This window comes from Dreissena polymorpha, chromosome 11 (assembly GCF_020536995.1).
Source record: "Dreissena polymorpha isolate Duluth1 chromosome 11, UMN_Dpol_1.0, whole genome shotgun sequence".
NCBI classification, from domain to species: Eukaryota; Metazoa; Mollusca; class Bivalvia; order Myida; family Dreissenidae; genus Dreissena; species Dreissena polymorpha.
Window position 1 is genome coordinate 14745454 of NC_068365.1, and position 27992 is coordinate 14773445.

The 27992-nt window shown below is 36.3% G+C and overlaps 1 protein-coding gene across 5 annotated transcripts; it reads right to left on the minus strand.

Annotated features, from left to right (window-relative positions):
- Positions 1 to 9: 9 nt before the first annotated feature.
- Positions 10 to 27976, minus strand: LOC127850776 (radical S-adenosyl methionine domain-containing protein 1, mitochondrial-like). 5 transcript variants are annotated; one of them, XM_052384073.1, is made up of 15 exons: positions 27891 to 27976; positions 21719 to 21901; positions 20875 to 20927; positions 20291 to 20397; positions 15994 to 16126; positions 15392 to 15437; positions 14380 to 14441; positions 13032 to 13137; positions 12676 to 12819; positions 11544 to 11597; positions 9825 to 9888; positions 6440 to 6584; positions 2165 to 2219; positions 1305 to 1408; positions 10 to 286 (listed from the first exon to the last, which is right to left on the minus strand). In XM_052384073.1, exons 2-15 carry the CDS (start codon positions 21875 to 21877, stop codon positions 178 to 180), a joined length of 1341 nt encoding a protein of 446 aa, XP_052240033.1. In that variant the 5' UTR covers positions 21878 to 21901; positions 27891 to 27976; the 3' UTR covers positions 10 to 177. The 5 variants fall into 5 exon arrangements, with proteins under 5 accessions (XP_052240033.1, XP_052240037.1, XP_052240038.1 ...); XM_052384077.1 differs by having other exon boundaries at positions 21719 to 21768; positions 27891 to 27971; XM_052384078.1 differs by having other exon boundaries at positions 21719 to 21765; positions 27891 to 27942.
- Positions 27977 to 27992: the final 16 nt, after the last annotated feature.

Sequence of the window (27992 nt, forward strand, 5' to 3'; positions counted from 1 at the left end):
ACACAGTACTGTATCAACGAGATCAATTTATTCTCCAATAATATACAATATTTTCAAGTCTTCTAAAGTTTCTTCACTCGTCATGTCTTAAAACTGACATCACACAACTGGAAATCAGCTGAATGACAATGTATATGTATAATTCTTGTATATATCACACATGATCCAATCAGTGCTCTAGGCAACAGATGTCTTGTGGACCTCCATGACATCAGAAAGGGCCACTAGTAAGTATGGCAGTACACTGTCAAGGACCAGAATCCCACTGGGGGTGGCCCTCAGCCCCCTGAAAACAGCACAGTATCACTTCACATTTTCATTATTACCATCTTTATGATGGTTAAAATCATCATCACTAACACAGAAACATCAACAATATGAGCATTAGCACCAGCATTATAAACAACAGCACACTGATCATGGTACATAACTATCAACAACCACAACAACAACAGCACAACCATCATTAGACCATCACAAAACCAAGCAATATAAAAGTGGATGGTTTGCGCTAAAAATATAATTTTTTACCACGTTGAAGAGAGAAGCGACGATTGGTAAAAAAACAATAGCAAGGATTCTAAAACATCAACTGAATCACAACACTTTGTATACAATTCACTCTTAACCCTTTGCATGCTTGGAAATTTGTTGTCTGCTAAAATGTCGTCTGCTGAATTTCTAAAATAAGAATTTTCTTCGATTTTTTTCAAAGAATACTATCAGAATAGCAACCAGTTTGGATCCCGATGAGACACCACGTTCTGTGGCGTCTCATCTGGATCCAAACTGTTTGCAAAGGCCTTTAAAATCCAGTTCAAGCGCTAAAAGGGTTAAACGCCACACTTACAATTCTACAGATTAAAAGGCCTTTAAACAGCCAAGTTTCTGAAAAAAATAACCCTTTTATTTGCACTTCATTTCTTAGTATTGAAAGCCTCTTAAGATGTTGGCCAATATTCATGTTGGATAAATTTGTCCAATTTTTATACACGATCACCAAATATGACCAAACATGGTCAGTCATAAAGTATTGTTAGTAATATGAAGGATCATGTACATTTCCCAAACCCATAGATTTACTATCAAGTTCAACACAGTTAACTCATAAACAGAGAAAATATCATAAGCAATCTTTAAAGCACATCTTTTTACAATAAAAAACCACTCAAGACCTTTGTGATAACCAAGCATTCATGTCATGTGACATTTTGTAGTTTAAGTGCTCTTGCACTAAATATGTATATGTACTTTAGATAAATTTAAGATAAGTTCATAGAAGTTAAGTTAAATTATCGACTTACTGTTGGTCAATAACCAGATAGCCCATGTCCAGTATGTTGGTCAGTCTTTTGTTTGATTGAAACAGGTTCACTAGGTCAAGGGGTGGACTCAATAACAACCAGTCCTTAAAGATAAAGACTGGTTATTTGACCTACAAACACTAATTTCATTTAAAAGTCATATTAAATTTATCTTTTGAACTACATGTCAAACCGTTTTATTTATGATACATGAAAGGAATAAAGGTCAGTGTCCAATTCATATTTGCGAGCCATTTAAACAATTGTTTTTTTGTGGATCATTTTTTATTATTTCGATATTTATGGCAAATGTTCTTTAACTATTTGGGCATCTCTTTGAGGCAGCAAATATTTGACACACAAAATCCAACAAATATTTTCTTTTTGTAATATTTTTAAGCAATTTACTTTTAAACCATTGAGTTTGATCTATGAATTTAAAAAGGTACCAAGAAAAGCTGGATATAGCTTATTATTTTTTTCTATCAAAAACTGCAAAAAATTATTAATAGTTAAAACTCAAACTATGATTTAAATGTTAAATGGTGTTATTCAAGGCAACAGTAATTTCAGTAACTGATTGAGTCGCGTTCTGACAAAACTGGGCTTAATGCATGTGCGTAAAGTGTCGTCCCAAATTAGCCTGTGCAATCTGCACAAGCTTATCAGGGACAACACTTTCCGCTTTTATGGTATTTTTAGTTTCAAGGAAGTCCCTGCCTACAGAAAATCAAGTTTAGGCGGAAAGTGTCGTCCCTGATTAGCCTGTGCAGACTGCACAGGCTAATCTGGGATGACACTTTACGCACATGCCATTAAGCCCAGTTTTCTAAGAACACGACTCGATTGATGATACCTGCCTTGTGTGTGATACCCTCTCTGGTTCGAAGACCCTGGCACAGGAACTCCTCTAGTCTGAAAACAGGGAAATGTGTTGTTAATTTTGAAATACATACTAAACCATGAAAACAGGGCAATGTGTTGTGTATTTGGAAATAAATACTTTATGGGGAAAACAGTGCATTTTAATGTCTATTTTGAAATACATACCGGTTATCATGATTTATTGTGATTAGAGCCTTGTCTAACATGACTTATACCATCACACTGCTATGTCACAATCATGGCTGCCATACCCATGGCTTAGTTAACCTTTTACCACTTTAATAGATACGTATTTTGAAACATTTGCAGTCCTTCGAAAATACAATTTGATTAAAGACCTTTCTAACTAGATTCAATTTAATATTAAAGGCTTCATTTCCAATTTTTAGATGCTGATGAGCAGCCAACAGCATAAAACCTTAACCTACAGTGAGCTACTCGCAGGCTGTTATGGTTTTATGATGTTTGCACATCGCCATTTTCACTTTGCTTCTGAGAGGGAAAGGGTAAAAGGTCACATGACTCAAAATTGAATTGATCACTGCACATGAATATTGTGTCATGCCCATCTAAACCTCATGGTGATGATGTATGTCAAGTTTCAATTCAATCACTTGAGTAATGTTAACCCTTTGCATGCTGGGAAATTTGTCGTCTGCTTAAATGTTGTCTGCTGAATTTGTAAAATTAACATTTTCTTCGATTTTTTTCAAAGAATACTATCAGAATAGCAAACAGTTTGGATCCTGATGAGACGCCACATTCTGTGGCGTCTCATCAGGATCCAAACTGTTTGCAAAGGCCTTCAAAATTCGGTTCCAGCACTGAAAGGGTTAACCAAGCAACTATGTCCATGGATATTTCAGGGCACATAATTCACAAACAAAATGATCAATGCACTTGAACATTGTCTTCCACATCTTCACTTCAAATAATCATGGTAATGACATATTTCACATTGTCTTCCACATCTTCACTTCAAATAATCATGGTAATGACATATTTCAAGTTTCAGATCAATTGTTTAAGAAATGTGGATGTAGTTTGCTCCACAAACATTTTCCAACAGACCACCCGACAAACCAATAAACCAACAAACGGATTATTCCTATATCTCTCCTCTCTCTAACATTGCTTGCAGGGGTATAAAAATAACTTATTGTTACCAATACCTGAAGTTAAATGCGTTTATGTTACGTTTTATTATATCAATCTCTTATTCTTGTTATTTTCATACACTGAAAAAATTCTAATAGCTAAATGAAACCGTGCAGACGTGCTATAAAGTATGGTCTCATTGTTTCTGACTTTTGAAAGCTTCATTTGAAACTGTTAATATCTGCGTTCTTGAAACTAGACAAATTTTATTAGACAGATAAATGGTCATACAAGTCCAAATGGGAGAGCTTGTAACAGCTAAAACCTCACAACATTATTTCTCAGAAGGGCAGTGGGTCAAACACTATTTCTAGACATGACAATCCATTTCTTTTGCATGCTTAAAGTGCACTGGTATATCTTAACAATCAAAGGGAAACAATTCATTTTTCTTGAATCTCATTATATGATTTATAAATCATTTTAATTTGAGTATAAAATATAATATTGAATAATATTATGTAAATGCGAAAAAACTGCAGAAATTGTAGCTCAGTAAATATAGTACAAACTTGTTACAAACTGTTAAATCATACAGGAAAATTACAATTTTAATATGGAATCTTTGTGCTTTTTATCAACAAAGAACTTAAAATGACTTGTTTAACAACCGAAACAAGCAGATCTTATCTTGAATGCAGCTTAATAAAAGTTAATTTTTATTTCTATATTGTTATCAATGTAACCCTAACCCTGTTTGACATGGTAAAAATGAACAAATTATCATTTAATTATATTTTAAAACAATAAAATGCTTGTTATCATTCTGATCAATCAATCCATGTGGGTTAATTTATATTTGTCCAAAAGACAAAGAGTTGTTTATTGCCCAATAAATAATTATTTTTCCTTAACAATTTAAATGTTTACAAACAAGCTAACAGCGAGGGAAAAAGGAGGGAAATAGGCTTGGACACTGAAATATTCAGCAGTAACTCTACAGTAAACTTGGATAACTTTTCATGTTTAATATTTGTAATCTACTTTTATCCATGACTCTTTCCTTTCATGACCAGCAAGTAAATAGCCATAATTTCGCTACCACACACACCTCTTTTTACTGCTGAACATTATCACTCTAGCACAAACCTGTCTTTAGTGCTGAGCTAGGTAATAACCGCTGAACATTATCTCTCTAGCACACACCTGTCTCTAGTGCTGAGCTAGGTAATAACCGCTGAACATTGTCACTCTAGCACAAACCTGTCTCTAGTGATGAGCTAGGTAATAACCACTGAACATTATCACTCTAGCACTCACCTGTCTTTAGTGCTGAGCTAGGTAATAACCCCTGAACATTATCACTCTAGCACAAGCCTGTCTCTAGTGCTGGGCTAGGTAATAACCGCTGAACATTATCACTCTAGCACAAACCTGTCTCTAGTGCTGAGCTTGGCAATAAAAACTGAACATTATCACTCTAGCACACACCTGTCTTTAGTGCTGAGCAAGGTAATAACCCCTGAACATTATCATACTAGCACACACCTGTCTCAAGTGCTGAGCTAGGTAATAACCGCTGAACATTATCACTCTAGCACAAACTTGTCTTTAGTGCTGAGCTAGGTAATAACCACTGAACATTATCACTCTAGCACACACCTGTCTTTAGTGCTGAGCTAGGATATAAATGCTGAACATTATCACTCTAGCACAAACCTGTCTTTAGTGCTGAGCTAGGTAATAGCCGCTGAACATTATCACTCTAGCACAAACCTGTCTTTAGTGCTGAGCTAGGTAATAGCCGCTGAACATTTTCACTCTAGCAAAATCCTGTCTTTTTTTTTTTAGTGCTGAGCTAGGTAATAGTCGCTGAACATTGTCACTCTAGCACAAACCTGTCTTTAGTGCTGAGCTAGGTAATAACCACTGAACATTATCACTCTAGCACGCACCTATCTTTAGTGCTGGGCTAGGTAATAACCGCTGAACATTATCACTCAAGCACACACCTGTCTCTAGTGCTAAGCTAGGTTATGACCACTGAACATTATCACTAAAGCACACACCTGTCTTTAGTGCTGAGCAAGGTAATAACCCCTGAACATTATCACTCTAGCACAAACCTGTCTTAAGTGCTGAGCAAGGTAATAACCACTGAACATTATCAATCTAACACAAACCTGTCTTTAGTGCTGACCAAGGTAATAACCACTGAACATTATCACTCTAGCACAAACCTGTTTTTAGTACTGAGCTAGGTAATAACCCCTGAACATTATCACTCTAGCACAAACCTGTCTAAAGTGCTGAACAAGGTAATAACCATTGAACATTATCACTCTAGCACAAACCTGTCTTTAGTGCTGAGCTAGGTAATAACCACTAAACATTATCACTCTAGCACAAACATGTATCTAGTGATGAGCTAGGTAATAACCGCTGAATATTATCACTCTATCACACACTTGTCTTTAGTGCTGAGCAAGGTAATAACAACTGAACATTATCACTCTAGCACAAACCTGTCTTTAGTGCTGAGCTAGGTAATAACCGCTAAACATTATCACTCTAGCACAAACCTGTCTTTAGTGCTGAGCAAGGTAATAACCACTGAACATTATCACTCTAGCACTCACCTGTCTTTAGTGCTGAGCTAGGTAATAACCCCTGAACATTATCACTCTAGCACAAACCTGTCTTAAGTGCTGAGCAAGGTAATAACCGCTAAACATTATCACTCTAGCACAAACCTGTCTTTAGTGCTGAGCTAGGTAATAACCCCTGAACATTATCACTCTAGCACAAACCTGTCTTTAGTGCTGAGCTAGGTAATAACCGCTGAACATTATCACTCAAGCACACACCTGTCCTTAGGGCTGGGCTAGGTAATAACCGCTTAACATTATCACTCTAGCACAAACCTGTCTTTAGTGCTGGGCTAGGTAACAACCCCTGAAAATTATCACTTTAGCACAAACCTGTCTTTAGTGCTGGGCTAGGTAATAACCCCTGAAAATTATTACTCTAGCACAAACCTGTCTCTAGTGCTGAGCTAGGTAATAACCACTGAACATTCTCACTCTAGCACAAGCCTGTCTCTAGTGCTGGGCTAGGTAATAACCACTGAACATTATCACTCTAGCACAAACCTGTCTTTAGTGCTGAGCTGGGTGACCTTCCGGGTAGCATGCCCATATTTCTCCACCTCGAACATCCAGTTATCTGGCTCCAGGGTCTGTATTCGGGCCTCACGGACACTGGAGTCTGTCTCCCGAGAGAAACGCCCATTGGCTCCTGAAAATATGACTCAAACATGATGGCCACACTTTTACTTTCGGCAAGGAACAGAACAGAGTCTTAAAAATGGAATATTTTAACATTTCTACCATATCAAGGTATATTATATTCAAACCATGCGAAAGACAAAAAAATCTTATCGCACCAAAATCTTACCGGACATGAGGTCCGATAACCTTAAAAATTTACTGGACCTCACCAGATTTTACCAGACCTTGTTCTTCTTTGACCAATTATTAGATAAGACCTTTGGTAGAATTTACTTTTATTATTGATGTTCACAATGTTTAACAATGTCAAATACAATAAAATAACAACTTAATTTAAACCCGTTCCATCAAAAAAAAGGTAAAACTTTCATTTAAAGTGAAGACAACTTTGTGATTTTTTTATACATTTAATACAAGTAACTGTAAACATCAACATGAAATATTAGTACTCTCAGAGAGGGTAATCACGTGACAATCAAGATGGCGACATGTAAGTGCCGAAACAGGTATTTTTTGTGACTGTATCATCTTTATTACTTTTGGTAAATCTAACTTTCAAATCATATCAGTAAGAAAGTTATACGTGTTCACTCGCTACAAATTTTCTTTGAGGGGGCTGTAATTTTGTGATTCCTCTAATACTTTCCTAGATGTGAAGTTGAGATATAGAGCGGATATTAATACAAAATCAATGATAATCACTCTTCGACTGGTTGTTAAAATCTGTTTTATTTGTAATTTAAATAAAATATTGCAATAAGTAAATATAAACCAACCCATAATTTTCTTACTTTTTCCTAGTTTTTTTTTCATTTTTAACCGTTTTAAATAGTTTTTTTGGTCGGACACGAGGTCCGACAATTTCGAAAATATTATTGACCTCAGCACATTTTATCTGATATGTCGAGTTTCGACGACTTTTGCATGGGATGTTTTATATTCCGAAACGTCATATGCAAATTATACAGGAATGGGTATATGGGATTTTATAACAGGAATTCAAAGTGAGGTATAACAAGAGGTGTTTGTAAAACTAGTATGCCTCTCCACTTGCAGCAAAATTGTCCCAATGACCTTGACCTTAGATGTCTTGATTTGAAAATCATTAGGGGTCATCTTTCATCAAGACTAGCCAGCATACTAATTGATATGATTATAAGAAATCTCTTGACCTTGTGCAGAAACCTATATGATAAAACAAGAGCACCGCCTAGCAGGTGCAGACCGCTCATCTATTTTTCTTTTAAAAGGTGAAGGGACCTATCTCAATACTTCAATCAAAAAGGAAGAGGATAGAAGGGGGAGAGGGGTGTATAGTGTGGGTGTGTGGTCATTTATTACATTATCTTTCAAAAATGAAAAAAAAAATGGGGGGGGGATTATTGGGTGGGATGGTTGGGGAGGGTAAAGTATGGTCATTTATTAGATGATCTTTAAAAAATAAGATAAAATTTGAAAACAAAATTGGGAGGGATTCTGGGGTGGGGCGATAGTCAAGGTCTTTCAAAGGTCAAGGTCAAATTCAACTTGCCAGATACAGTACCCTCATAGAAGTAAGAGAGTATTTGAAGTTATAAAGCAATAGCCTTGATACTTTAGAAGTAAAGTGAATCTAAACAAAAAATTTAACCAAATATTCAAAGTTACTAAGTAAAAAAAGGGCCATAATTCTGTCAAAATGCCATTCAGAGTTACATAACTTTGCCTGCAAATTCCCCTTATGATATTAAGTAAGTGTTGAAAGTATGAAAGCAATAGCTTTGATACTTTAGGAACAAGAAAACATCGGAGACGGGTTATGCTCCCCAAAGGTTTTGTTTGCCACAATATTGCACTATATATTCAGATAAAAGGAAACGTCTTGAGGGGCATAACTTTGGACAAAATAATATGATGGAGGGTTAAGCAACTTAAAAATTTCAAAGGGCCATAACTCTCTAAATGAATCATCTAACCAGAACCCACAAATAACATGCGCATCTCCTAAAGGTAGTTAAGCTTCCCATAAAGCTTCATTGAATTCCAGTCAGTAGTTGGGGAGAAATAGCCTGGACAAGAAAATTGCAACATATGTACAGTTTATAGAAAATTTCAAAGGGCCATAACTCTGTGAAAAACCATCCGACAAGAACTGGCTGATAATATGCACATCTCCTTTTGGTAGTGAAGCTTCCCATAAAGTTTCATTGAATTCCAGTTATTAATTGCTGAGAAATAGCCCGGACAAAAATTGTACACGGACGGACAGACACACGCACGGACAGACGAAGCGGCGACTATATGCTCCCCCCAAAAATTTTGGGGGAGCATAATAAAGTTGACCTAAACACAAAACTTAACCAAATTTTCAATTTTTTAAGTATATAAGGGCCATAATTCTGTAAAAATGCCAGTCAGAGTTACATAACTTTGCCTGCACAGTCCCCTTATGATTGTTAGTAAATGTTGCAAGTATTAAAGCAATAGTTTTGATACTTTAGGAATAAAGTGGACCTAAACACAAAACTTAACCAAATCTTCAATTTTCTAAGTATAACAAGAGATTTGTTTGTCAGAAACACGATGCCCCTATTGCGCTGCTTTGAAGCCATAAATATGACCTTTGACCTTGAAGGATGACCTTGACCTTTCACCATTCAAAATTTGCAGCTCCATGAGATACACATGCATGCCAAATCTCCTCTTACAAGCCATTGTGACCCTTAACCTCAAAATCAATATGAGTCATTATTATCTCCCAAGTAACTAGTTAATCTAATGAGATGATTGGAGGTCAAACCATTCTCTAGATATATTGACCTAAAAATCAAACACACTATTTTTTTCTCCCATGTATTCACTTGATCAAATTGCATTATCACAGGTCAAAGCTTTCTACAAAAAAAAAATAGTGCCAGAACTAAATTTTCCTGTTACAAGATGAAGTAACTTTGAACTTTGACCTTTATAAAAAGTAACCAATATACCAATATTTTGGATCTTTACACTAATGCATTTTAAAGATATCTCATGGAAACACATTTCACTGTTAAAACCTTGATATTTGACATGTTGACCTCAAATTGATAGGTGTCACAATACATCAATAATTTTAGTTGATTGTCAAAGCATTCTTTATATATTGCTTGGATTTTTTTCCCTAAAAAACAACAGCCCAACAGACAATGGCAAAGCAAAATACCCCTCTTGCCTTCAAAGGGGGCTATAATAATAAGGAATACAGTTCAAGTGATGATAACATGTATACCTGGTCCAATGCCGATGTATTGTTTACACTGCCAGTACGCTTGGTTGTGTTGACTCTCGTAGCCCTGTGCAATAAAGCAACTTGGGCATTAACACTTTTGAAGCCACGTCATGTGAAAATGAGTCTTAAGCCACGTGCTGCCAGCATAGCTGCAGACCATTATAATGCTCCTACATTATTCTACAAATGACATAACTATTGTTCTTTTTGTAAAATAAAGGTTACACAAATGTAACTGGACTTATTCACAGATTTGGGCATCTTTTAAATCAGACAATCATTTAATGTAGGTATTAACATGACAGACTTAAGAATAAAACAAGATGTGTTTGTGAAACACAATGTCCCCCTATATGATGTTTGACATTGTAGGATGACCTTGACCTTGTGAAGGATGACCTTGACCTTGACCTTTCACCACTCAAAATGTGCAGCTCCATGAGATACACATGATTGCCAAATATCAAGTTGCTATCTTCAATATTGCAAAAGTATTCATAAAATAAGCGATTTGGGCCACATATATTTGACCTCTGACCTTGAAGGATGACCTTGACCTTGACCTTTCACCACTCAAAATGAGCAGCTCCATGAGATGCACATGCATGTCAAATATCAAGTTGCTATCTTCAATATTGCAAACGTATTCATAAAATGAGCGATTTTGGCCACATATCATTGACCTCTGACCTTGAAGGATGACCTTGACCTTGACCTTTCACCACTCAAAATGTGCAGCTCCATGAGATACACATGCATGCCAAATATCAAGTTGCTATCTTCAATATTGCAAAAGTATTCATAGAATGAGCGATTTTGGCCACATATATTTGACCTCTGACCTTGAAGGATGACCTTGACCTTTCACCACTCAAAATGTGCAGCTTCATGAGATACACATGCATACCAAATATGAAGTTGCTATCTTCAATATAGCAAAAGTTATTGCAAAATGTTAAAGTTGGCGCAAACAGACAGACCAACAGACCAACAGACAGACCAAAACAATATGTTCCCCACTACTATAGAGGGGGACATAAAAACATAAAGTATAAGTAGAAGTGTATCACTGACACCGATGCCCCCACAACAAAGCTGGATACAGAAAACCACACTATATACATGTATTCTATACTCTAAAAACAGACAAAAGGCTAGAATTCTGCCAAAACTGGTAAAAGCAAAAACTTCTTCAGTAACGATAATCTACACATTAAGGGAGTTTAACGGTCAAAGTTTGAGCAAGATTTGCCCTGTAATAAAAGCTAAGTCCAAAACAGGAGTTTCGGAATGTAAGTTTGAACGATTTTAAAGATGAACGGATAAAAGGACAAGTGCAATTCATAATTCCAATGTAAAAATCACAGAAGATGACAAGTTTCACCCAAACATATTTAAACGCAGGTTGTCTCGATTTATCATCTTGCATTGTATACATGAGGCTGCATTATATTTTCTTCATGAAATCATCACAAAAACATTAAAAACATTCCATGTTATTTATCCTTTTAAGTTATAAATGGTTGATAATGCTATCAAATTTAACTGATCATTTCTCATAAACTAAATGGTAGTTTTACAATTAGACTTTTCTGCATTGTTATTTTGCCCCCTAATATTATGTTTTATTTAAATGTGTTGCATAAATTTGATAAACTGTCAAATGGTTGATCTGTAAACAGGTTTGTAAGAAAAAAACTTGCAAAAAAGAAAATTTACCATTTGGGCAAAGTTTGAGACTTCATATCTTTGTAAACCATAAGATTCCAAAACCTGAAAATGCAACAAGCCATATATATTCATTAAAATAATAATTATTGCCTTAATACAACAATTAAACAGAGATTAAACTGTATCATTTGGAGTTAATAATAAGTGTTCCGCGGTCGGAGACATATGCCCCCCAAACGTGGCCTTGACCATGACCATGACCTTTGACCTTGTGACCTGAAAATCAATAGGGGTCATCTGCCAGTCATGATCAATGTACCTATGAAGTTTCATTATTCTAGGCCTAAGCGTTCTTGAGTTATCATCCGGAAACCATTTGGTGGACGGACAGACAGACCTACCGACCGACCGACATGTGCAAAACAATATACCCCCTCTTCATCGAAGGGGGTATAATAACTGATAAGTCTGAAAATTGAGCTCAGCACTGAATCTTTTATATATAATTTTTAACAAATGACAGTTACTGTGAATTAACTGAAACCTAAACAAAAGTAACCCGATAGAGAAACCTTGAAAATATGCACTTTAGAATGATGCCAACAGTTTCTATATCACTATGCCTTGGTAGACTTTGGTAAAAATATACCTGATTGGATAAAAAAATTGTGCAGCCAGTTAATGTCACAAACTTAGGGAGATTTCCCACCAGAATGAGCTACATGGCAGCTACACCATTTCCCATTATTAAAAACATTGAATGGATTGGCATTATCTAATGTTTCAATTTAACAAGACAATTTTATAAATAGAGTAGTATAATACTTAAGAAGATTTGATATCAGAACTTAAGGGTCTTGAAGTTTGATAAAAAAAAATGTTAATGTTATCACTCTCTGACTTTTGTGCAAGAAATTTGATACTGTTGCTGTTTTGTGTATTTCTTTTCTTGTATTGTTTTGTTTATTACTTTGATGTTGTGTTTATAATTTTGCTGTTTTGTTTATTATTTTGCTCATATGTATACATTTGCTGATGTTGTATATAATTTTGCTGATGTGTAAATTCTGCTGATGTGTATAATTGCCAAGTTATGTATTATTTTCCTGATGTGTATACATTGACTGATATTATGTGTAATTTTGCTGTTGTGTATAATATTTCTGCTGTGTTTGACAACCTCCAAAGCTGCTAGATACATGTCCGCCAATGTATCGCCATCAGGGGTGGAGATCATACCCTGCTCCACAAGTTTGTGAAGCCTGGTTCCCCGTTCCAGGGTCAGCTGATACAGGGACACGTGATTAACACACAGATCTGCAATCTGTAGAAAAAAACATGAACATCAATAACCATTGCCATAAATGCCTCAAAATGTTTACAGAAACAAGTTTCAGTCCTGCAAATTTGAAATTGTTTAATTAGTTTTATTATAACTACATGTAATAGCAATTACTTAAACTGAGGCAAAATACATACACTATTTGAGTCAGTTTAGGACAATTGTAAGTAATTAAAGCAACTTAAAACACCAACCTGTTTTATTTCTGTCTGCCAGTCCTTTAGTTTCTGTGAAGGTCTACCAAACATCACATCCACAGACACTTGGCCTGGGAACAGCTGCTTTGCCTCCTCCACACATCTATGAATAAAAGCAAAAATACTCCAAAATACTCCAGATTGAAGGCCTCAGTGACTGGCCCAACATGGCAATAACAGTCTAGGTCTGTTTATAAGAAACCAATGCACACAATTTCAGAATACTTCTCCAATAAAAAGTCCATTTATTAAGTGGAAACAGTTGTTCTTTTTATAGAAATAGTTACCTTGACCCCACTGGCTCCAAATGCAAATACAAGCAAGGTATGCATGTCTACCAAAACACAGAATTTCAAAGCAATAAGGTTAATGAGTAGAAACTTTTTTCTTATTACAATGACCTTGACCTTAAATTAATTGGCTTTAAATGCAATCAACAAGCTAGGTGTGCATATAAATAAACCCATAAAAAATTTCTGGCACGTGGCAAAAACCCTTGGCCCTAAAGCCACTAGTAAAACAAGGGATGTGTTTGTCAGAAACACAATGCCCCCTAATGCGCCGCTTTTTTTATACCTTTTACCTTGAAGGATGACCTTGACCTTTCACCACTCAAAATGTGCAGCTCCATGAGATACACATGCATGCCAAATATGAAGTTGCTATGTTGAATATTTAAAAAGTTATTGCAAAACTTTACTGTAAAGTTAAGTTTTGGGACAGAATTGTTTGACCTTTGACCTTGAAGGATGACCCTAACCTTTCACCACTCAAAATGTGCAGCTCCATGAGATACACATGCATGCCAAATATCAAGTTGCTATGTTCAATATTTCAAAAGTTATTGCAAAACTTTACTGTACAGTAAACTTTTGGGACAGAATGACAGACAGAAAGAAAGACAGACAAACCAAAAACAATATACCCCCGATCTTTCGATCCGGGGGCATAAATAAACTCAATTAGCCTAAGTGAGCTCATCTTTGATGCCACAAGACCTGTTGAATAACATGTCAGAGATACTAATTAAACAAATGTTTGTGGAAAGTTTTATTATGAGATGACTACAGGGAATTCACAAGATAAATGTTCTAATGGCAAACAACAACCACTAATGGACAAAAGGCAATCTCATTACATCTGCATGCTGTCTATAAAGAAATTAAAGCACAAGCATAAATAAGAATTATTTCTTTTAAGTTTGATTTTGATATTTAAACAGCAGTTTTCAATTAAGTGCTTCAACATGACTCATTTCTATTTGTTGATGCAAAATACATAATTTTCATCAAATAAAACAATTAATGATAAAATGTTCATACAAAACATGTATTATGTTGTTTACCTCAATGATTCTGCAACAGTATGGTCTCGACCCAGAGTTTTCAAATCTGTGTCACACAGGGTCTGAAAGCACACAAACACTGCACAAGCACAGCATTCTGTCAAATGATGTCTGGTAGTTTTCAAAAGCTTTTTTTAAGAATGTTTGATCTTTTTTCATTTACAATCATAAACTGTTTTGTATGAGTAAAACACAGAAGTCAGAGATCACTCACAGACTGTTCCTGGGAAAGTTTAGCCAATCTAAGTGGTAAACCACGCCTTAATGAACATACTATAACTAGTACCATGCTCTCTAAATGTCAAACATAACCAAAAGGGTGCTGTGGCCTAGTAAATATAGAGTCCGCCTAGCGACCAGGAGGTCACAGGTTCGATCCCCAATGTGGGATCGTTACTTAGACCTCCCCTAAAGACACAAAGTACTGGTTCTAGTCTAAGGAAACGATCTCTAGAGAGTTTCAAATAAGCCTTAAGCTTTCTATGCAATCTAACTTAAATAATATGGTTAAACAAAACATAACCAACTGGTATCAACAGTAATTCTTGTCAATAAGCCCTCTTTCAAACAAGTAGATGTCCGTCCTTTGACCATTTCATCTCGGCATCATGTCTAATGCAAGTTGTTTCTTGCATTCTCTTGGGTGGTTTAAAAGGTAATAGTAGTGATTGAAATTGGCAATTTACTGTTTTAAACAGTAAAAAACAATGAAATTATTGATAATGATCAGTTTTAATGTAACAAACATTTCCTGGTTCACCAAAATTTGTTATATGTTATTATTATATTTATGTCAAAATTTTAAAATACTGTGGAAGAATCTAGTTAAACAATTCTTAAAATTAAATAAATGGTGGGAAAGCAGACAATAAAAAGATAGTTTTGATATAATATTAATTTTGTATCCAATCATAATCTAGGAAATATATATTTTCACTCAACAAAATATGTTAACATGTTTCAAATTTAAATCAATATCAACCAAAACTTCAACACATCAATATAAATGTACCTGAACTCCAATAGACAATCTGTTTACTCCAGCATCTCTAAACCCCCTGGAATGCATGATGTTCTTGCATGATGTATTGAACAGTAAACAATAATAGTAAATCAATAAGTTTAGAAGTACCCATACACTGACATTATTTTGCTTGTTTTTCTTGCTGATATTGTTTACTGAGATTAAGTTTTCAGTAAAATAATGATGTTGACTAAGTGTACTCAATTCAATCCAGGTGATTGCAAAACCTGTGTTTTTATTACACCCTTGAGCAGAGTATTTTATGATGCTTCATATTACATGGTGTGTTTATATTATGACATTTTAGAGTTTGTTGTGTATCACGAGTCAATTGGGCCCATATTTACAAACCAATTCTAAGACCTAAGTCTAAGAATAAAGAATATTCTTAAAACTTTAACATTCTAAATAGTCTTTATTGTAGAGTCTATTTTGTCATTTCACACCGTGGTACATCATTCTTCATATTTAATACTGAGCTTATGAAAAGAAATCTTAAAACTATGCTTATATTTTGACTAACCATTGAAACAAATTTATGACAAGCCACATTGTTTCTTTCTCTCTTGGACTAGTCCCACATATCTTACCGTAGCCTTGAAGTCTCCAGGTGAGTGGGGTTGGCTTCCAGACTCACTTCTGCTGCAGGGATCAGCAAGTCTCCAGCCTTCAATGTGTCCAGTATAGTCTGGATGGAGCTAGGGGGAGCCAGACTAGGTGTGCCTACACAGGAGAGAATGGACAGATTTCAATGTGTCCAGTACAGTCTGGATGGAGCTAGGGGGAGCGAAACTAGGTGTGCCTACACAGGAGAGAATGGACAGATTTCAATGTGTCCAGTATAGTCTGGGTGAAGCTAGGGGAGCCAGACTAGGTGTGCCTACACAGGAGAGAATGGACAGACTTCAATGTGTCCAGTATAGTCTGGATGGTGCATGGGGGAGCCAGACTAGGTGTGCCTATACAAGAGAATGAACAGAACTAAATGTATCCAGTATCCTCTGAATGGTGCCAGGGGAGAGCCAGACTAGGTGTGCCTGTATGAGAGAATGAACAGATTTCAATGAGTCCAGTATAGTCTGGATGGTGCAAGGGGGAGCCAGACTAGGTGTGCCTATATGAGAGAATGAACAGACTTCAATGAGTCCAGTATAGTCTGAATGGTGCAAGGGGGAGCCAGACTAGGTGTGCCTATATGAGAGAATGAACAGACTTCAATGAGTCCAGTATAGTCTGGATGGTGCTAGGGGGAGCCAGACTAGGTGTGCCTACAGGAGAGAATGAACAGATTTCAATGTGTCCAGTGTCCTCTGGATGGTGCTAGGTGGAGCCAGAATAGGTGTGCCTACACTGGAAAATGAACAGACTTCAATGTGCCCAGTATAGTCTGGATGGTGCAAGAGAGGGGGGGGGGCAGACTAAGTGTACCTACACTGGAGATAATGAACAGACTTCACTGTGTCCAGTAGTCCAGTATAGTCTAGATGGTGCACAGGGGAGCCAGACTAGATGAACATACACAGGAGAAAATGAACAGACTTCAATATGTCCAGTATAGACTTATGGTGCACAGGGGAGCCAGACTAGGTGTGCCTACACAGGAGAGAATGAATAGACTTCAATTATGTCCAGTATCCTCTGGATTGTGCAAGGGGGGGGGGGCAGACTAGGTGTGCCTACACAGCTGGAAGAACAGATTTCAATGTGTCCAGTATAGTCTGGATGGTGCAAGAAGGGGGGGGGGGCAGACTAGGTGTGGCTATACAGGAGATTGAACAGACCTCAATGTGTCCAGTATAGTTTGGATGGTGCTAGGTGGAGCCAGACTAGGTGTGCAAACGAGAGAATGAAAAGATTTTGATGAGTCCAGTATAGTCGTGATGGTGCTAGAGGGAGCCAGACTAGGTGTGCCTATAGGAGAGGATGAACAGATTTCAATGAGTCCAATATAGTCTGGATGGTGCTAGAGGGAGCCAGACTAGGTGTGCCTGTATGAGAGAATGAACAGATTTCAATATGTCCAGTATCCTCTGGATGGTGGCAGGGGGAGCCAGACTAGGTGTGCCTAGAGAATGAACAGATTTCAATGTGTCCAGTATAGTCTGGATGGTGCGCACGGGAGCCAGACTAGGTAATCCTACACTGGAGAAAATGAACAGACTTCAATGTGTCCAGTATAGTCTGGATGGTGCATGGGGGAGCCAGACTAGGTGTGCCTATACTAGAGAATAGTGTTGCTAATCGGTCAGAATTTTTTTAGTCGATTAATCAGCTACCACAACTGACTAAATAACCGATTAATCAGGATTTTCGTAAGTGAAGGAAAACTAAGCTTAAAGTAACTTATTTTAATGATTTGAGCTGATTTATTATACAACAATTGCAAAAACATTTATATTGAATATAAATATACTGAAGAAACTTAAACTCTCGCACACACACACACAAGTAGCACTTTTCCTCTAGAGTACAGTGACCATTAGTTCAAAAATTATTCAAGCTTATAGTTATTTTTTTATTCAGAAACACCTTAATGAATGTACTTAAAAAAACAATAAAAACAACATTAACAGCATAAAATTAAGATGTTAGAATACCTCAGCATAAAAACCATTTGCCCAAATAGAGACAACTTTTGCTATTGAATAAACTTTTGCAAAGCCATGCAGTGCTTGGGAAATTCAAGATGTACATAGTCCTTGTCGATGTTTTCGTCTGTCGCCGCCAGTGAATAGTTGCTCATGAAACAAGCGTATTCATTGGTAATTAAAAAAAAAGATTACGAATGAGATCATTTGTTACAAAAAAGAACGAATCTTCTGGAATTTAAAAAGAAAGACAACTCGGGTTGAAAAGTATAATTCGTTGACGAATTGAAAATCTTTGTCGACTAATTAATCAGCGTGCTATTGTCGTTAATTTACTGACGAAGTGATTAATCAGCCCATCACTACTAGAGAATAAACAGATTTCAATGTGTCCAGTTTAGTCTGGATGGTGCTAGGGGGAGCCAGACTAGGTGTGCCTACACTGGAGAGAATGGACAGATTTCAATGTGTCCAGTATAGTCTGGATGGTGCTAGGGGGAGCCAGACTAGGTGTGCCTACACTGAAGAGAATGAACAGACTTCAATGTGTCCAGTATCCTCTGGATGGTGCATGGGGGAGCCAGACTAGGTGTGCCTTCACTGGAGAGAATGGACATACTTCAATGTGTCCAGTATAGTCTAGATGGTGCTAGGGGGAGCCAGACTAAGTGTGCCTACACAGCAGGGAATGAATGAGTCAATAAAATTCATATTAGAGGTACTAAATTGCTGTTATAATTTAAATGCATTTTTGGAATTGTTAAAAGAAAACTAAGTATGTAACACAGGCACATGAACATTAGTCTGTTGTTTTTTCTAGTTTAAGTCAATACCTAGTCAGCACCGCGCATGCTGTGTCACACATTCCGCAGCAGGGAATGAATGAGTCAATAAAATTCATATTAGAGGTACTAAATTGCTGTTATAATTTAAATGCATTTTTGGAATTGTTAAAAGAAAACTAAGTATGTAACACAGGCACATGAACATTAGTCTGTTGTTTTTTCTTGTTTAAGTCAATACCTAGTCAGCACCGCGCGTGCGGTGTCACACATTCCGCTCACGCAATTATCGATAATCGGATTAAACATACCATAAAGGTGTCAAGTCGTTACCGCGCTATTGAAGTCCGATTAAATAATGTTAAACAAACTGTGCATGTCTATTATAGACGGTAACACCAAAAAGTGATTGACGCGATCGTGTTATTAAGCTTATGATAAACAATTTAACTACAAAAATAATGCATGCCGTTGTGACGATCACTGTCTTGTAATCTTCTTCAGAAATGTGCACTGAAGCAGAGAGTGATCTCGGCCTTTTTCAAGAAATCGTGAACTTCGTGCATGTGTAGGTTTTGACAAGACTTGGTGAGATTATGAATGTCTTAAAAATATAACGCTGTTTTTTTTTGCGTGTGTGTGTGTGTCTGTTTTGTGAAATGTGTTATGTCTTGAATAATAAATCGTGTGTCCACAACAATCGTATTTGTGTCGTAATTCTTCAAAATTGTCTATGACGTTTGGCACTTCCTATTTGTAACAAATAAAACTTAATTAATTCAGAGCTATTTAAAGCGAACTCGAATAAGACTCACTCGCCTATATGACAAATGTCACGTACGCATGTAAATGTACATACGTGTATAAAGCACCACGCTCACTTTGGGATTAATCAAAACAAGTCGGTATGGAATGTTTCGGGGAATGTTTATTGCTTTTAATCAAATAAAACACATTTTTTGAAGAATACTTTAAACATGAACATTACATGAGTACAGTTATCACATGGTACATGTACATGTATATGGTTTGTTCATATTTCAGCAATATGTCTACTCTTGGTTAACTGAAACTCTCTGAAAACCGGACGATCAGGCTGGTCCCCAGACCGTCCAGTTTACAGAGAGTCTACTGTAGTATTTACTTTTAGTACTTATTTAATGGTAATTGTGGCTATTTTATATTCATTGTACAATTTAAAATGGAAAAAAAGAACCTCTTATGTACAAATAGTTGCATAATTGGAACCAATATTTGCTTAAAAACACAACTAACCTCTTACATGCAAATAGTTGCATAATTGGAACCAATATTTATGATATACACAACAGTAAATATTGTTTGATCTAGATGATGTAATGGTATAAAATAAAAGCCATTTGGTTAAGACAATGGCAGAGCAAATGGTTACAACTTTAGATTACAAATAACAGCAAAAACATAAGTTTAAATCTACTTCCCAAGAATATTCCATACACATTTTTGTTAAGACGATTGTGGGATGTGCTATGTCCTACCTCCACCAAAGAAGACTGTTTTTATCTTCGAAACTCCACTCAACTCGATCAACGTCTTCAACTCCCTAGTTAGACAGGCAGTCATTCTCTCAGTGTCTTCTTTACGTCTAGGAGTGTATAACAGAAACTATAATAATTACATCGACTTTTTGTCTTACTTAATGATTTTATCGATATATTGCGGTTACTTTATGTACTTCTTTAAACAGAAAATATCTTAGAAGTGGAAAGTGTTGTCATTGATTAGCCTGTGCTGACTGCACAGGCTAATCTGGGACAACACTTTACGTACATGCATTAAACCCCCTTTTAACAGAGGACGGCCCATAAACTGTTTTCCATTGGAAATGAGTTTTTCTACAGGCCCTAAATTTGAACAAAAAAACACTGTAATTGGTGTAAATAGTCTTACTTTTTAGTGATTTTACCTGTGAACCTACCGGAAACAAGATTTCTATACATAGAATGTTTTATAATTTGATAAATATTTCAGCCCCATCAGTGATATTAGGCATTTATTGCAGAATGTTCTTAACATTTCATGGTTTCAACAATAAAACGTTAAATATATGGTCATTTACTACCTGATATATTTGTTAAAATTGCAGTAAGTACATCTTCTTGCACAATATGGCCACTGAAAATAAAGAGATGTTTGTAAAACCTGTAAAACATTAATGACTCACAGTAATCTTATTCATCTTTGTTCAGATAATGGATGATAAATCAAGGGCCATAAGTACATGTATTCACTTCTGAGAAAATTTGGTGAATTATTGAATCATTACACTTTACAATATTGTTATAATTTTTTTAAATAGATAATTATATTGTAGTTTAATTGAATAATAAGTGTATTTTACTAGAAGAAGTAAAAAAAGTCAATTTAAGTTAGATTCGGAATAATACTTGCTTATAAAATTGTTCATCATGTTAATTCATTCTGAAGGTCATAATCACAATATATCGTATGATTTTTTATGGAAGAACTTAAATTTGATGTTCATTGACTGATGATCAACTCAAAATTTAACAAGAGCTCAACAGGGCCTACACACAGTTACCTTGACCTTTGAACTAGTGACCCCAATTTCAATAGGGGTCATCTACTGTCCAAGGCCAAAGCACAAGTGAAGTATCAAGCCAATCGGTCGATTTGTTGACAAGTTATTGATTGGAAACGATTTTCACAATTATTATGACCTTGACCTTTGAACTAGTGACCTAAATTTCAATATAGGTCATCTACTGTCCAAGGCCAATGCATGATCAGAAACAAACTGGTCTACCGACAGACACCGACCAACAGACTGACTGACATCCAGCAAAACAATATACCCCCTCTTCATCAAAGTGGGGCATACAAATACTTTCTTAACACAAATTTAGAGAACTAATTACAAAATAAACAATAAACAAAATACTGACATGTACATATAGGGATGCTTCATTCACATTGGACTGTTGTGTTGGCTCTGCTGAAGTTGACAATTTACACACTTGTAACGCTTGCCGAGCTGAGATTCGTAGCCATGATGGACCAATACCACCACCAATGGAGATGTGTTTCCTTATCAATCGCAACATGCATTATGTCCGAGCTTGCCCCTGCTAATATAGGCAAAGGAGCCCCAAAATTGGTCACATTGATTCAAAATCACATGTCTCATTTTATAATGACAATCCTGCATTTTGATTAATCAATCATTGATTCGTGTACTCTGCGCAGCCTCTCCAAGTACTTTACAACATTATAATAAGAGTTATGCTGATTTACTTAAAACAACTTCAATACTAACGTAGTAATGCTCTAGTCAGAACATGAACCAAAGGGCAAGAATTTTTTGTATAGCCCATTCAATAAAAGCATGTTAATAATAATGTTCACATTCTCCAAATGCCCTCTATCATTACACAGTATTTTATTTGAAAACCTAAAATCTACATACAAACATTACATTATGATGCTTGTTAAATGATCATGATTCAAAAAATAAATAAATTAAATGGCAATAACTCTTTTAGTACAGAAATTATGGTTAACACACTCCGCACTTACCCTCAAAATCCTACATATATTTGTGATGATTTTAATTTATGGTAGGTTATTGTTGAGTTGTGGGTTCTATTTGAGTAGTGGGTAAAGAGATCACCTAAAATTCCTTGACAGAAAGTTCGAACATGATGCAGTCATTACGGAAAAGTTTTGACACAGTCACCATTGTTTTTCTGACCAAAAATGCCAAAAAACAGGTAACAATTGTCATTCATCATAACTCTATACGTTCTTATCAAATATTTCCTTTTTTATGTATTGTTCATTGTGTTCATAAGTAACACAAAATAGTTTATTTATGAGTATTTTCCATACTACATCATCTGTTGACATCGTTTTCACAAAAAAATTAACCTCCCCCAGGGCTTGACACTAACTTTTTTTACCTACTGACCCAAAGGACCACCAGCTTTCAGAAATTATTGGTCCTCCAGGATTTCAAGTGGTGACAATTTCTCTGTTTTTTTACCTAAATTTCAACTTACTTTCCGGACTATCCACAATGTATTGTGCATTTATAAAAAGAAAACTATACTATCTACTAAACTATCTCAATATCCCTTTCATATTTTCGCTGTACTTCAAGCTTCTCTTCATTAGTTTTAGGTTTTTTGGCGTAGGTTCAACCACCCCCGGAATGAAATTACACATCTTGAAAACTTGTAATCTTGAAAATATGCATGTTTACTCTCCCGCAATATCAAAACATTATTCGGCGCCCTCCAGTATAAATTCTTACGGTAAACAAAGTATATTCTGATGGTATTAAGATCGATCAAATGCTGATTATTGCTGCTTTTTCAAAATAATAAATACCTTTTTGTTCATTTCCCAATCTGAATGATTAGAAATTTATGTTAATTTGTGCGAAGTCGGGATACATTTTCTGGAGACATTTGCCGATCGCAAATCGATTTTTTGATGCGACAACAGGTTTTTGTCATCCGGGCATCTAGAAAAATTAAAATTTCCAATATGTTGCTATTTTTATCCCGGTCGTGAGTCGGCCCATAAAATAATGATGAAATTATCGGTTTATTATGAACATATAAAGTTGTTTTATTGATGAAAACGGCTTTCCACCAGTATTTCACAATAAGCTGGCCAGGATTTTTAACTGGTCCGACGGATCAACCAAATTTCTAGTTTCACTGGTCCTCCCTATTATTTACTGACCACTAGTAAACGGACCACTGTTAGTGTCGAGCCCCGCTCCCCTGCAATGTCAGTTTTAGGGCTGTTTATAGCATGCAAATCTTGATTTTTTTTTTTTAATAGAAAGATGTGTCTCATGATTATATTATCTCATCAATTCTATTTCAATTTAATCTTGCCAAACGTAATAAATTATGAAAAAAACAATGAATATGGTTCAAACATGTACAAATGTATTGTAATAATGAGAAAGTAAACAAATCCCCCAAAAAGGGAAACGCCACGAAAATTCCCACGCGCACATTTTTTCCCCCAAAGTGGAAAATCACGCGTAAAATTTACCCCACATAAGGGCTAAAGGCCCCTTCCCCCACAACCCAAAAAAAACCCTGGTTTATAATGATTCATGGTAATATATTGTAAGAATATTTGTGATCTAACTTCTTTTATGAAATATACAAACTCAAAAGGAATATAACATCAATAATTTCAATATAAATGAATGTAGTTATGGTCCAGATAGAAAATGACAATAAGAACAGTTATTTTAATATGCATGACCATTCAGTATTTATATTTTATTATTATTTGAAGAAAATCCTTGTGGTAATTTACTTGAATACTTGTCACAATTTATACTCAACATTGTCACAAAAAGAAAAATTGACACCTACATTTTTGTGTGCTCCCAAAGAAATTGTATAATCTGTCAATAAGTTGAGGTCTGTTGAAGATACTTTCGCTGATTTAAAATTGCAAGACTATGGAATTCAATAGCACATAAGTAAATTTGCCTCCAATCATTTGGACTCTCAAGACATTGTGACATGTGATACGGTAATTCGGTTCAAGATTTAACTAGACAAATTATGCTTTGATAAGCCTGTTGACTAGTTGCAATAAAAGCTCAGGGCATTCAAGAAGATCTAGGCTCTAGCCTTTTGACATATCAAAAGTGTATAAATAAGAGAAAATTTAATACCCAGTGACATTTACAACAAATAACATTCAGACCAGGTTGGGCATATTAAAACTGAGGATGTTTTTCCCCTTGTCGGGTACTACATCAACGTTAGATTCTCTAAACTCTTCAACACCATTTAGCCCGTTACATACAAGCAGCCCCCGAAACAGAGACAGTTCACGTAAATCATCGGCGAAATCAGTGTCAACGGACAAATCTCGTATAAACAGTAAATCCAGTGTTAGAAATGACTTCTTGCCCAGGAAAACTAACCTAAGACTTTTGAACGTAAATTGTTGCAGCATACGAGAGCACAAACAAGAATTCACGGCCGCCTTAGACTATGTGAAACCTGATATAATTTGCGGCACAGAGTCGTGGTTGAAAGGTGTTAGACCAGGCAAACCGATCGAAAGTAACGCTATCAAGAACTGCGAAATTTTTCCAGATAACTACATTTTCCATAGAAATGATAGAGCGTCACGCGGTGGCGGAGTGTTTACTGGTGTAAGCAAGAGCCTCATTGGAATTGAACAACCTCAGTTAGTCACCAACTGTGAAATTGTTTGGACAAAGGTGAAACTTAAAAATGAGAAGGACTTATACCTAGCATCCTTTTACATGCCACATCGAAATATTAATGATTTAAATAACTTAGACCAATCTTTGAAAAAACTTTCCGAGTGTAAGAAGAGTAAACATATTATCCTCTCTGGAGACTTCAACTGTCCAGATATTGATTGGGAAAATTTGAATGTAAATGCAAATGCACAGGATAAAAACGTACAACAAGCATTAATTGATCTATCCATAGAGCACGGCCTAACGCAAGTACACTCCCAGCCCACACGTGAAGGAAACATATTGGACTTAGTTTTCACAAACAATCCCTCACTTGTAAAATCCTCAGCCAGCATACCAGGCATAAGCGACCACGCAATGGTAGTGACAGACTCGGATGTTAAACCGATTTATAACATTCAGAAACCAAGAAAAGTGTACCTATTTTCAAAAGCAAACTGGGAAAACATCTTCTCGTTGTGTGAAAACCTGTCTAGTAACATAGTTAAGATGGCGGACCAATCACCTGACATCCAGTCAATGTGGGATAAATTCAAAAATGACCTAAACACCATCATTGAGAAAAATGTTCCATCAAAAACTTTTAAGAAGAAAAACACAGTACCGTGGTTTAATAGATCGTTAAAGAGGATGACTAAACGTAAAGCAAGGCTCTATCGGGCGGCCAAAAAATCAAAACAGTGGAATGAATTCAAACAATACCAAAGACTTTGTAAAAAGGAATTCAAAAAGGCAGAAATATCCTATGTAAATGAGACTATACAAAATGGCTTTAAAGAAAACAACTGTAAACCTTTCTGGAATCCAAAAAACAAGATAACATTGGTGTAGCACCACTAAAGTCAAAAGGAAACTTGTTCTGTGAGGGAAAAGACAAAGCACAAATTCTCTTGGATCAATTCAGTTCCGTATTCACAAGGAGAGACAAACGTGTATTACCGCCATCAGAAAAACAGTATAAATCCAAGTTACCTCCCTTAGACATAACAACACCCGGAATAGAGAAATTATTAACATCACTGAAAGTCGCAAAAGCCATCGGTCCAGACAACATTCCAAACATAATATTGAAAACCTGTGCTAAACAACTTGCACCTGGAATACGCCAAATCTTCCAAACATCAGTAGACAGTGGCGAACTACCATCCGATTGGGTTAATGCTAATGTCACACCGGTATTCAAATCAGGGGACGTACACCTCGCCGAAAACTACAGGCCAGTATCATTAACATCCGTACTGTGCAAAAATCTTGAACATATCATTTGTAAGCACTTACTGAACCATCTCGAGAGAAATAATATCCTTACAAACCTAAATCATGGATTTCGATCAGGCTTTTCGTGCGAAACTCAACTACTAGTTACTATGAATGACTTATTATCTTTCTACGATGAAGGCATACAAACAGACGTCATTATACTAGATTTTTCCAAGGCTTTTGATACCGTGCCACACGACGAACTTTTATATAAGCTGGAATGCTTTGGCATAACTGGAACAATCCATACATGGCTCAAAACTTTTCTCACAAAACGATTTATGCAAGTTGTAGTAGACGGCGAAGTCTCCCAGAAGTCCACAGTGGACTCCGGCGTCCCTCAAGGCACTGTACTCGGACCCCTTATGTTTCTATGTCACATTAACGACCTGCCACTTTCAGTCAAATCACAAGTGCGCCTTTTTGCGGACGATTGCCTGTTATACCGGAAAATAAAAACTCAGAAAGACTTTGATATCCTTCAGAATGACTTGAAAGAACTTGAAAAATGGGCTGATAAATGGGGCATGCGTTTTAACGCGAAGAAATGTTACGTAATGTCAATTCAGAACAAGACTCCACACTTTTATTCCCTATGTGACCATATTCTCAAACAAGTGCCCGATAATCCATACTTGGGACTAACCCTTTCTGAAGATCTAACTTGGTCAACTCACATAAGTAAATTGACAAAGGAAGCAAACTCGACAATGGCTCTTCTACGTAGAAATTTAAAGAACTGCCCTATAGATTGTAGGAAAACAGCGTACCTAGCGCTAGTGAGATCCTGTCTGGACTACGGCTCTTCAATTTGGGATCCCTACTTAAGTCGTGACATTGACAAAATTGAACAAGTGCAAAAACAAGCTGCCCGCTTCATAACGGGAGACTACAAATCAAGAACGGCAGGCAGCGTTACCAACATGTTAAAACATCTAGAATTACCACCTCTAGAAGAACGGCGTAAAATCAACCGTCTAGTGATGCTCTACAAAGTGGCCGAGGGGCTGGTGCCAGCTATACCAGCATCCGATTACTTGAAACCAGCAAGGGTCAAAAGGCAAATTAAGGCGAAACAATATAGTGACTGTGTTACATCCAATATAATAGATAAACAAGTAATAAATAATGACAGAGGCTTTGTAGTGAAAAACTCAAATAGTAGTCAATTTAAAAACTCATTCTTTGTGAAAACCGTGTTAGAGTGGAACCACCTGGACAGTAGAGTGGTCCACGCAGAGACAGTTGAGGGCTTTAAAGCTGCCCTCCATTTTGACTAGGCGCACTCCCCGGTGTACTACGCCGTAACTGGCCCTTCACCGTATTAAGCAGAAGCAGAAGCAGAAGGAAGTTTAAAGGGATTAAGTAGCTGTAAGAGCTAATGAAATTCCCAAAGAGACACAAGGTAGGTAGGTAGAGTGTAACCTTCATCCGAATTATTACATCCGGTTCTATGCCAAAAATAACATTTACTTAGTTTTCGAATTATTACTTGAATAACAAAACGTTGAACATTGCACATGAAATATTCTTATGAAAATTATATCTTGGCATGTTTCTTCATTCCGATCATGTTTTAATACCTTTAACTATAGCCAAAGTCTGCAAAACGTTTCTTTAGGGTAATTCGATCAGCCGTACATAAATAGGTTACAATTCACATTAAAAATCTAGTTTAGCTAGTC